This window comes from Trichoplusia ni, chromosome 1 (genome assembly GCF_003590095.1).
Source record: "Trichoplusia ni isolate ovarian cell line Hi5 chromosome 1, tn1, whole genome shotgun sequence".
Classification (NCBI taxonomy): domain Eukaryota; kingdom Metazoa; phylum Arthropoda; class Insecta; order Lepidoptera; family Noctuidae; genus Trichoplusia; species Trichoplusia ni.
Window position 1 is genome coordinate 1,291,445 of NC_039478.1, and position 13,464 is coordinate 1,304,908.

General features: G+C 33.9%; 1 protein-coding gene across 2 annotated transcripts in view; it reads right to left on the bottom strand.

The window, feature by feature from the left end:
- Positions 1-13,464, bottom strand: part of LOC113502126 (bestrophin-4) — a 41,718-nt gene that overhangs the window by 26,003 nt on the left and 2,251 nt on the right. For both annotated transcript variants that reach the window (XM_026883635.1, XM_026883549.1), the window contains exon 2: positions 6,739-6,849. In XM_026883635.1, the coding sequence (XP_026739436.1) occupies positions 6,739-6,849 (111 nt within the window). The remainder of the gene's footprint in view (positions 1-6,738; positions 6,850-13,464) is intronic.

Sequence of the window (13,464 nt, forward strand, 5' to 3'; positions counted from 1 at the left end):
TTGCGTGTTAGTAGATAAAGGTAAAAAGTTAGTGACAGCATCAGGCAAATGTTCAGACCAGAGATTTTACTACCATATCCCTCACTTGACCTCATTTCTATGGCAAAATTTGCTTTTTATGATAGGCAGTAAAAATTTTAATTTAACTGCATCAGTCTGCAGCGTCCTGTATACATTTAAACAGGGCGGTCGTTAGTTGATCAAAGGATATTGAACGGCCAAAATGGCGCAGCGTGGCGGTACACTAGCATAAAGGGCAGCTTAAATGGAAACAATATGTAGCAAGATTTTGTAATTGTTCATTAACACAAACTCCACTTTAATACTCTATATAGTAGTAAAAATTCCCTGATTGATTAATATTTTTACGTTTAAGTTAATTTTGATGATTTTTTTCTATGTGGAAAACCCATTTTCCATTGGAAAATAGTCTTCCTCATATATTATGTTAAAAGGAGAGGAGACGTTCCTTGCTCACCATACTTTTGTAAGACAGCTATTTTTGAGAAAGCCAGTAACCTCACATGTCCTCTAAAATAGATACACCTAGAACGTTTTCTTGAACATTTAATAACGATTTCTCTGCGGATGAGGTTTATACCTTCGACCACATGTCCGGTTCGAGTCGTTTGGCTTTTGCGACTTTCTAAGGATTAGACATCTTTGTACAACTAAAACTTTATTTGCACACCGTAATATTATATAGGTTGGAGTAACACTTGTACTCAGTCGGCAAGTGTCAAAGGGATGAGAAATTAAACTTAATTTAATCTAAGATCTATAGATACTTAAACATAATGTTTGTACATATATTATAGGTAGTATCGGTACCTACTACATAATGATTGCACTTTTAGATTAGAGATCAAAAGTATAAACAATACTTATCTATCATTAATTATCTCGAAAGCTCCGATAATTATGCAACTTATAATTTCTAAATTACAAGATGAAAAGGATTTTCTCATTTTTTTTCATGTACTGAAAATTAAATTATCATGTCACACGTCAGGTGTGCTGATTAATTTCGACTTACAAAATAATTTTGGAAATAACTAGTATTTGGTGACGTCATTTGTTTCACGAGCTGTGATTCCCCGGTTCCTTGTATATAAAAATGTATATGGATTCATTTTTTTTATTTAAAAACATAGAATACATGTAGTTGCCACATAACTGAGAATCACCGGTTTTAAAAATCGTCATAATTACTCGGGAATTAAGATCATTTTAATTAGCACTGTTAAAAAACAGACTTGAATATTTAAGTAAGTTTTTTAAGTTAAATGTAATTAGATACAATCTGAAAACTTGGGACTGTCCCACTCAGTCAAGGTTGCGAGCAATCTGTACAAAATGTGTCGGTAACTGGGTATTGTTGTGTATGAGAATAAACGAACAAGGTTTAAGCAATACTATTTTAAAAAGATTCAAAATTCTTGTTTTTGAAATCGTGTATTGAATTTTAATTTGAAAAGTGGGCGTGTTCGTTTTAGAGGAAAATAATCATACAATTTGGAAACATTTTTAGGAACTATGTATTCTTTAGACAAATTTTAGATCGTTTTCGATCGTTCGTTCGATCGTTTTCGGGTCTAGGAAGAAGGCATCGGGCTTAATGGGTAGACCACAATTCTATATGTTTAAAATTTAGGTTTTCAATATCAACCAAAGAAACATGTAATGATAATAATGTCAACATACTCGTCGTACCGTCTTCAACTATTATGATATGTCACCCGTCCACATATCGACAGTATTAAGCGTAGTTTAGCCATGATTGATCAACTGGTGTATTAGTAGCTTAGAAACGAACTCCTCATGATTAAAAAGGTCACAATCCTAATTATTATAATACATAACAAAGAAGGTTGTCCAGATTTCAGACATAAATCTAGCCCTCTCTTTGTGCGATACCATTATCAGATCAGATATCAACTTGTCAGATCTCTTTGCCATCCCTTTTGAGAGCTGTCATTGTGTCAGCCTACCGTCTACGTCATTGTCCGATATTATATTGTAATATTCGTATAAAGATGAATCTTGTTTGGATAAACCTCTTTGTTTTTATTAGGGTACCGTACCGAAAAAAGATCATATTATTAAGACTCCATTGTCTGTCCGTATCTCACCAGCTGTATTTCAGTCTGTTACTAGATACTTGACATTTTCACAGATGATGTATAAAACTTCACCATAGTTTATGATTGATCTGCTGAACTGTCGAAATTGCCGCTTAAAAATTATGACTATTAGAGACACAAAACCATACCTATAAAAGTCGAGGCTGTATGGTCAGAATTGTAATGGACGAATATTTTTTTGCGTTCGCCTATTTGTGGGGAGTCCGACTCCCGCTTGACCTGTTTTTTCCTACCGCCTGCTTTGTAACTATCATTGTTGCTATGATCATAGCCGTATCATCCATTTACTTGAAACTTAACATGTATTGTCAATATGTTCAATGATTTCAATAAATCGACCAAAAGGAAAGTACAAAGAAAACTGACAAACTGCCTTTTCCTGCGTCTCTATACAAAAACAGTGCCTTCGTATAATACTAGCAGAGTTCGTGGTTTTACATTAAATTTTGTTCCTAATAGTCCTGAGTTTTTCAGCAGAAAAACAATAAAAAGAGCTTATTTTTCGAGGGATCTAACTAAATATAAACCAAAGGAATATCTGCTCGTATAAGAAATATTTATTTTCCAATACTTATTGATCATGTTAATTAATAAGACTGAAATAAACTAGTAATCTGAAGATATTTGTCTTTAAAGACAAAAGAATCAAAGATGCGGAGATCTGGAAATCCGGAGATCCGAACATCCGGAGCTTTGGTCCGAATCAAGATTTCTCATAATTGGATAAATTGGCTCTCTTCGATACCATCCAGACGTATGCAGTCAAGCGTTAACTTGCAACAAATATTTACCTTGCAATAACTAAGTACTTTAATTAAAATTGCACGGATTTCATATCTGTCTTCTTCGATTTGCTGAAGATTTTCAGGGAGGCAGCTTATTTAATTAAATAGTTTCAATGCATTTGGAATTTGTTCTTTGATTTGATGAAAAATTTGAATTAATAAAATATTAGTAGATACGAACGAAAACTTCTTCAGAAATTGTATTTGGTGCTAAGTAGCTTTTGCAAGTGGCACTGCCACCTGAATAGCTAACTGTTACTATGGCAAAGGAGCCTATTACTTAGATATTTTTTTGGCATTTAAATTCGGGTGACTTATTTCTTTCAAATCCGTTTTCCAAAAAATGGGGAAAACAGGAGAAACAAACACACGTACAAAACATCTTAAAATATACTCGTTTACAATACCTCATCATAATCTATTCATTGGTGATTGGCTGACAACAAGGTCACAAACCTCGATAATAACTCCCTTACCTCCAATAATATCACAATACTTCATATAAGGTATGTTTGTGTTGATCGGCTTCCCAATAACTGGGGGTCAACGTGCCTGACAAAACCTTTGTTCAAAAACATTAGTTTGATCACAGACCACTCAGATTTCCACATTTTCAAGCCATAATAATTTCAGGGTGGAATTACATAGAGCGGTATTTTTTTAGTTTACATCAAAATCATTCTCGTTTTTCTAGGTAAAAAATAATGAAAATGTTAGTAACGTATGTTTAGGTTGCCACCGCTGTTATTACACTACCTAGGTAGAGTTTTAGTATTACTCTTTGTCTATCATTAACGTAGGGTAACGAGTACTATTGATCATGCAACACTTTGTGACGTCACAATCTAGAGGCTCAATGTAACTTTACAAAGACCTCTTTCATTGCACGTTCGTTTTTTTGCGTCACTTTAAAAAGCATATAAATGTTTCCTGAATTTCTATTATTAAAATATAAATTTCAAAGCCATCACCAACTGTTGTTAATATAACAGTGTCTGAAAAGTCACTGTTTTAAAAGCGTTGGTCATGTCAACAGGTGGACTGCGTTTGTACAATTGTAATCTTTTTAAAAGTCTCGCTAAAAATGTGCACGCAAGGCATAAAAACAAACATTTTAAATCCATTTCGGATGGGGTAGATCATATAATCTTATGAAAAATCGATAGCAACTTGCCTTATAATGTGTAATCGAGCACGGGTCATCGTCCACGCATAAATTAATTCCGACCCGCAATACATTTAGTTATGACAGGCAAATTTCAGAGAAATTCGTTGCGTTGTTTGGAACTGTTAAGTAAGATATAAATAAATTCAATGAGGAAATAAGATGGTTTTAGCTGATTTCTATTGACTTTATTTCTTTTGGTATACAAATGTTTAATATATGACCAAATTATTAGATACATATTGGGTAAATCGTTTATTGCAAAACTGCCTTTATCAATTAGTCTATGTCATCCTATCATCATTATTCGTTTTTTTGTTCAAATTTAAACTGGAATTAGAACCCAGTTTTAAGTAAAGGTATAGATTAGGTTATTTATTAGGTGTATAGGTTAGGCGTCTAGCCCATATGACTATGATAATATTTGGTGTAATAGTGTTATTTTTTTTCAGTCATTTTTTTGTTACTCTATTCATTGAATTAGTCAGTATCATGTCGCAAAGTAATATCAATTCAGAATCTCATGTGGGTTATGTTATTCGTCATAATTGTATGGGGATAATCTTGATTGCTTACAAAATAACAACCTACCTATCTCTATTCCATGTAATAAGTATAAATATCAGACGATGACGTCATTGGGGTAATTATAATTGATGACGCAAAGGAGGTTGGTTATATTTAGATTGAAGGATTTTTTCTCAACAACACCTTCACCCTCTGGCTTGTCGCTGAGGCGTAACAAAGCTTGTCGAGATGATAATAATAGTCTACTAGAAAATATCACGCGATAGGCGATGTTACGTAAAGAGCGGTAAATGTTATATAGGTACCACGCAAAATGTGTTCAAAGTCATCATCATCATTTCTCTGCCCTAAACCCATTTTTTTTATCCCACAAGAGCTCTTTACAGACATAACATCCTTCACGCAATCCATGAAATGCATCCATAATGCCCCTGGTTGTCCTCTTCCCATATATTCAACCACAGCCATGTTCCACACCTCATTTATTTAAACTTCACCACTTTTTAATGACAAAATTAAATGGACGGCACCCAAGCCGTACACCCCACACACCGCATCGGTAGAAACAAGCAAAAGATTAACTTATTATGACTAATATTTATTTCCAACTTCCTTGTAACTTAAGAATTTGTTTTTGAACCGATCTCTTTGATTTATTATTGCTATATATTTAGCATGTACTGTTATAAGACCTACTAATTTAATGCGAAGACATCACAAACTAGACAGAACTACCTATTGGAATCTAAAATCTCCGCCCACGTGTAAATCATCAAATGTTTATATCAATGCAATTTCTACTGATTCTTGAAAGACTTGCTAAATCTTGGGAAACCAACAAGCTGACTTGTGCAGGTAAAATACTCCTTATTGCATAGTACCACTTGATAATATTTATAGTTCTATTTTTTTGCGAGCTTTTGCCTGTGCATCATACGAGTACATAATATGTTACACCTTACACCGAATCACAGCGACGGATCGCGAAAAAGTGTTAACTTAATATTTCTATTACAATAAAAATTATAATATATATGGTTATATATACAGCATGTACTATCTACGTATAATAATATGTAGCATACATATGTCATGTGTTCGTCCACCGATATGAATCGTTTCTTACATGATTCCAGTTGGTTGTCTGTGAATAATTGCTGTAATAGCCTCATTATTTGGCATGAATGAATGGATAAATGTTATTTTCTGTATTTTCCTGCTATTGTACAATCAAGTCACAATACTATAAGTAATAATGCAGGTATGCCTATGACGTAGGAGTAGTCTTGCAGACATTGTGTATGGAATTATGTGTTGAAGAAAATGAAGAGAATTAAATTATTTTATTATTGCACAAATAGTGCACTCTTATAAAATATGCCACTTAATGATCATAAACCGAGCGTCCGTAGAAAAATGGCTAAAAAAACAGAATAAGTGCTTAGTTTATTCTAAAGTGTGTTGTGTGTGATTAATTGTCTAAAGTGATCGGGTAAAGAATTTTACCCGATCACTTTAGGCAATTATTCTTGATTTTTTTAGCACGTCCAAGTCAGTTATTGCACTTGAAGGATCGTTCAGGGCTTCATACATACTGTATATAAATATTCAGAAACTTAGATAAGGTCACTTGCAGGACGTATGTATTTTAATTTTCATGAAAAATAAAGTGCAAAAAAGGTAAACACCACCCTTTATACATAATTACTTATTGCTGTTTTGTCCTTGCATGTATGTTACATCCATACAATTTGATGTGGCTTTAAAAACGGCAATTTATTGTTTAGTACAAAAGTCATAACAATAAACTCAACATCTACGTAAAAACTTATTTTACTTTAAACGTCATTAATATTTTTTTGGTTAATATTTAATATACAATGCGTCAATATTTAGGATAAATTGAGATAAAATAACATTTAAGCAAAGGTACGCGTATTTATCGGGATCGTCCGACTAGTTGCGAAAGCAAACGGACTAAAGGCGATTCTGCCGCGTTTACTCTAAAACTAGTAGGGCGAAGTTGTATCAATTAAGTATGAACCATTCTCACAAAAGCTTTTAGAAAGAATAGTAAAGGGAAAGAAACATAAAATATAAAACGTATATTGCTCACCTTTGCTGCTGCTCTGTCAGCGCAAATCGATACAATAAATTGATGGTGTAGTAGAGTGTGAGATATGCTAGTAGCTCCCGCCACACCAGCTTGTACACGCTGCCTCTCCATCTGGAAGCGAAAGTAAACTCATAAATCTATATAAACGTATTGCAAAATGAGGAAGAAAGCCATCGGTCGTAACGAGAGCCGACTGGCCAGCCGACCTTGCCGTCGACACGTGACACACGCGTATAAATTCACTATTCTCAGAAAAGTAATTGTTATTATACATCGATAACACGCCGGTTACACGACTATGACCTCATGCGCTCCTCAAAACTACATACAATACTGCCTTACAAAAACATTCATGATACGTAGATGAGCTATTAAGTATAAAAAAATCATCCATCGTAGATTACAAAGATCCATAATCAGTGAGCCCGGATCATGCTGGGTTCGCGTAGATTTATTATTCAAATTTTATTATGATAAAATAAAACCAAGTTGGTCGGGCGTGACGTGTTGTTACGAGCGAGGCGGCTTCTAAAAACTTGTTTAACGTCAGGGTGTCAGACAAAAAATCCAGTATAATTGCATGTCTAATCGCTTAGCCACGAGTCGGATGATTCTAGAAGTGATCCTCCGAAACTTAATAAAATATGCTCTCGTTTTGTGAAAATAACAGTTTTATAAAGAATTTTCTTCACTTTTTTTTCCGGGCTACATTCCTCCATCCTCGATTTCATTCCATTCCATTCCTCGAAGTATCAGAGAAATATTTTCGCCCTACGATTTCCAAGAAAAAAAATCAAAGTCTGAGAAATTTAAAATATAATTTAATCCGCTTTGATAGACATTAAGAGGTTTAATTATTATCAACAAATAACTAAGATTGTTTACGATAAACACCGTCTATTTTTATTTTCCTGAATTCTGAGAATGTCGTCAGAAAATTATTTGAACACTTTTATCGGGATCGGGGTGAATTTTTCCGAAAGGAAAGAATTTATTAGCATATTTTTGTTGAAACAAGTGCTCTGTAAATAAAACGAATATCACCTTTACGTTCCTGGGCACGCTTGGTATATCGTAGTTTAAGTTTTCAAAACTTGCACACTCACTGGTTAATAATGCTAAGACAATGGATATACGTTACAATCGACCGTAGGATGGGTTTAATTAAATTGTTAGCCAATTGTCAGAACGGCCTACATTCCCGATACAGCTTCTAAAACTCTTGACAATGGATCTGTTCGAAATTTTGACAATTATCCTGGTTTACTCTTCTTAGGATGTGATATGTAGGATGATAAGTTAGGATGTGGCTACAAAGGAAGGTATCCTTAAACATGTATTTTTTCTAGCTTAAGAAGTTTTTTTAAATTTTCTAGACATCTGTAGTTCACCAGGTAATATTTTCGAAATATACTACGTTATTAATTGATAGGTATGCATGTTTTAACTTAAATGATGTAAGAAGTTCAATACCTATTCTGCTTAAACGGGCACAAAAGAATATAACTTTTACTCTGAGCTCAGACAGCGATTTTATTTTTAAATTTTATCCAATTTAAGTTAAGATTTATTTCAGAATGCAATTCAAAGAATTTCTCTTACGTTATGCAGAATCTGATAAAACTAAACCGCGGGTTGCACAAACAAAATCTGTATACAATAGAGACAGATTTTACTTAAATAAATTGTTCATTCATAGTCAGTATCAAATTGATAGGTATAATTTCTAACGTCTACTCGACCAACGAAAACCTACGAAGGATATTTCGAGACCAATGGGCAAAAAAGAATCTGCACTAACCACAAATAAATTGGTATCAGATCAAACATAAAAATTCATAAACTATTTACTTGAACTAGTTGAGGACACACGGGACAGCTCAGTACAATCGACTCGCCTCAAAACTTGAAAGTATTGTGAGAGGCGAGTCGAGTGGGCGAGCGACCCACGCGACTTACTAATTGAATGAATACGTCCTTGCCTTTGATTCTGCCAATACTTATCAAAATAGATAATCCTTATTTGGAGCCGGCGACTTCGCCGCGTACGTTTTCGTCATATTTGGAGAACGAATTAACATTTAACACCTGTTACTGTCGGAAGTGGAGGCTATCGAATTAGTTTATCATATTACGTATGCATTATCAGGCACTACATCCTTTAAGGCCGGTACAACGTCGTGACCAGAATACCTTACACTAACTCGCAAACTTTTTCGTTAAGCAACCGAAGTTTCTTAGAAGCCACTAGGCCCATACAAATATTCAAACAATTAATGAATATCGCAACAACCCTTTTTATATTCTTTAGAACTTGAAAGGTTTTTGTTTGCGAAACGAAGGCGTAATTGTTTTATTGGTAAACTTTTTTTGTACGTGCTTTATTTATGGCCAGTTTTATACAATTTTATAAAAGATTGACTAATAGAATCGTTTTCAAATTCCTTGTAACGATTAAAAGTATTTGTAACTCAAACATTTCAAATTTAATTTCAAATCAGGCAAGCCTCTGGCAAACTTACATTCTTGTGTACTCGTTTATGTATATTCGACACGTCCCGAATTTAATAGGAGACTCGACTGCCTGAATTTAATCTATGGATAGGTATACTCCGTTATGCAAGAAATGCATCGTAATGTAACTGAAATTATTTTAGCAGACATCATTTATTGGCTTAGACAAAAAAATAATAAGAGAATATAACTGTTCAGGCAATTTTAAAAACTTTACAAAAATAATTTCTTCAAAATAATGAACTACATTGTCTGGACAGTTACCAACTTGAATTCGGCGGGCTTCTGAAAAAAAATGCAATCAAAATAAACAATCTAAAAATGGAATACATTTTTGATACTCCTTTGATTTGTATTTTTTTATAAGCTGATAGCTTTTTGCTAAATCCAATAAAAAAGCAGTGTTCTAAAATCGACCGACTTAGTATTAACAGTAAGATACCAACTTCTACATCAATCATACTAACATTTTATATTATATAACGTACCTACACTTAAAATAAGGTTTGTGAATACGTACATATTGCATCAGCCTGTACATACTCGTATTGCAAACTTCATCAACTGTGTAAAGAGCCTTGCTTCCGAGTAGCCTTTTATTCATCAACCATTTTACGGCACTTTAACGAGCTATGGAGACAACCAGACATGTGTATCGATTTTGAAAACAGAGAGGTCTCTCCTATTAATAGTGTATACTGGTAATATTTCACGGAGGAAGCTGGCTCCCCTCCCAGACAGGTGGGTTGCTTTCCCAAAACCACTTACAATTTCATCAGCTTAGTTGATTCCCGATTTATAGATTCCAAGTAATAGATCGGCATAAACAACTTACTGTCGCACGACAAGTTATATTCCAAGTATTACATTACAGATAAATATGTTTTTTATCCATGTTCTTTTGGGAATTTTATGTTTTATTGATATCTGTACAACACGTGTAAACGTTAACTATAAAAGTAAAAGGGTATTTGACTAAATCTAATAATATAAATCTCTTTTGTCCGTCAGACAGATTATCAAACAATATTGAATATATGTTTTTCATTTTATCACATTATTTAAAAGTAAGGATGATGAAATGTATGGTGGTGGGGGCTAAATCATCACTTGCTAGTAAAAAGCGTGCTGGTAAGTGACGTCACACGAGATTTTAAATCACTGTATCAGCTTTATTTTTTGTTTACGAGATAAACGAAAAAATACGTATTTAACATGGAAATCTGTATTACGGACTAAACATTTTTTTTGTTAAATACCCTATTATAGTAAAAATGTAAATCAGAATGGCACTGTTTCGATATCGATTCAATCGGCTTCGAAACTTTCTCTGTTAGTATTCTAATAACCGAAGGAATGTCATAGGCAAAGTCTGTTTCCACTTTCAAATGATGGCAAAAACTTCCTAGAAAACAGTATAGTTAGTAGCTAGTAGCGTTCGACTGCGGTATGCCTGACAGTTTTGACGCATACCGATATTTTCACGGTACGATTAACGTGTTTGCCGCTAATCGAGCGACCGAAACCAGATTTCGAGTTTTTAATACACATAATACCATTGATATGCGCTAAAAAATACATGTTTTAGATGGAAATCGAGTAATATTAATTGTTTCGTGGTGATAGATATAGAAAGGAATGATTGTTTTATTGAATTGTGTGACGTGTTAAAAATGCCATTTAAATTTAATTCCATTAGTTTCCTAGTATTGGTTACATTGAAAGAGAAATACATCAAAATCTGTTGAGAATTAATAAATCCACGAGTGATTTAGTTTGCACGCGCGGCGCCAAGCAACGTCGGTCGTGATATGTAGCACAACTTGTGGTCGTTGACGTTGGACCACATCGAGAACTTGATTGACATTCTATTAACTATCTTCGTTGACCTTCACAGGGCATGAGGCGATAGTACAAAAAACATCGTTGCTTTCTGATAAAGTAAAATTAAGAAAAATTGCTTGTAATTTGGCCTCATTGTACTAATACTAAAATTATGATTGTTTTTAATGTTTTTAAGTTTACAGAGATCAGTTGTTGGCAGAATGTTTTGTGAAAACACAAAGACATCTACAAATATCTTTGACCTCGTCCATAGCTGCCGCTGTCGAACAGATTGTGAACACTTACTAATTATCTGCTAATATCAGTGCCGACCTTCGAAATCTGTACTTAACAACAAAAAACTATTGCTTAATCGATCTTGGATTATGACTCGTTAATAGTAGGTTAAAGACAAATAATTATACTACATCTGCGTGGAAAATATGAACGTAATTCTAAGTTGTTATTACTATGCGATAGCAAACTTTGTTTCTCAGTTCTCGAAGTATTCATCAAAATAATTGCAGACACAAAATTAAATTAAACTTAACACTTCAAAGTTTAACAATGGAATCTAGTAGCTGTGAAAAGAGAGCTGTTGATTGAGATTTAAAGGGAAATTGGAAATTCATGTAGTAAAAATAATTATAGTCTTATAATTATAGGCAAATGCATGTGCTTTTTGAAATTTTGAGATATTATAAGTAAAAAAGTATCTGAAAGTCTTTGTAGGAACACACATCCGCAGAGCAGTTTGTAAGTGACGCCACAACGGGACCTGAATACACCAGTGGGTGAACGCTGAAGGTGACTTCCAGCTCTTTCTTGTCTCACTGGCTAGCTAAAGATTATCGCTAGAGCTATATGCTCGGGGGTGGTGTCGAGTGGTGTTATAACGAAAATCCGTGTTTGTAGCTACCTTGGACAGTATATATCAAGTAAGAGTGGATGGCCCGCATGATGGCATCGCATTCTAGATAAAAATTCTCAACAAGGCCTCTGCATGTTGTACCTGTATCCCCGTGTTGCCTTTAACAAGCATATTGTTTCTTCTCTTGGTATTATCCCGTGTAAGAGATATGTGACAAATGTAATTTATTCTCCACTGTCCTTGTTTTATGTAACACAAGTACATAAATAGGGCTATTAAATGTTAAAAGACATACCTACAAATAAGAGGGTAGAGAATTAGGAGTGCAAGTAAATAAACCAATATTTTATTTCCATGAATTCACTTAAGTTTAGAAAATATATAACAGGAATTTATGTGTGTGTGTGTGTGTGTTAAAATGTGTTCTAACCCTTTGGGTATACTTAGATGTAAATCTTAAAGACAGAAGCGATGACCAGTGTGCGGTATTGACCGGTCTGCGAAACACTTGCCGTTTATTTGCACATCGGATTCCAACTGGATTCTTATGAGGTGTTATAATCGCTATACACACAATAACTTGTTACATACAGGTTGGATAATTGCGGTAACCTTGAAGGTAAGTCGCAAGGTGCTTAAACATTGGGGCATCCGAATTAAACTGCAACATTGGCTACTGTACAAAAGAGTTTGAATACGAGTCCTATTAGGTCGTGATTTATATATTTTCCCCTTTTACCTTCTTTTGAGTGTTTACAATACATTTCTATGCGAATAAGTACAAATGGGAAGCCTTAATAACTAAGTAGCAACATTGTCTTTCCAATAGGTGTTCCCAATAGCAATCGGCAAGACAAGACCATTTCTATGCATGACTTCTTGAAAATTAAAATAATTTAATGTCTCTAAGTACAACTTTATACGTATAATGATGGCAGACGATGCTAAAAATACCGGATGTTTGCTTCGTGCGACAAATAAGCAGGTACGAGAGAATACAGAATCATCTTGATAATTTTATGTTTCAGCATTCATTTGTTTCATGTTTTGTTCATAAAGTTTCATTATCACAAGCGCAACATCGAGTTTTTAATTGCATAGGTACCTAACGCGCCCTTGGGTACATTTGTTGTTTTATGCATCGTCACATAAGGAAAATTTCCTTACTAAATGGATTAAGAAAAATCATTACAATTATCATAGTTTACCAACAAAGAATCTCACTAACCGATTGTGTAAAAATAAATTCAAATATTTTACGTACATATTGTAAAGCAGTATATTAACATTACAATTACGTACGTGGACAAATAGTACTTCAAAAAACATGAATAAGTTCGGTAATGACAATTCATTTGACATAATACTGGTAATTAAAAATATGTCCGAGTTTGGTAATTCTAAGTATTTTTCACGGTAAACGATCCCGGATATGAGTATTTTTGTTTTTATCATTGTATCTATTGTTAAATTGTTATTTTATTGTTAGTTATAATACGCAGTCACAGCTTCACTAA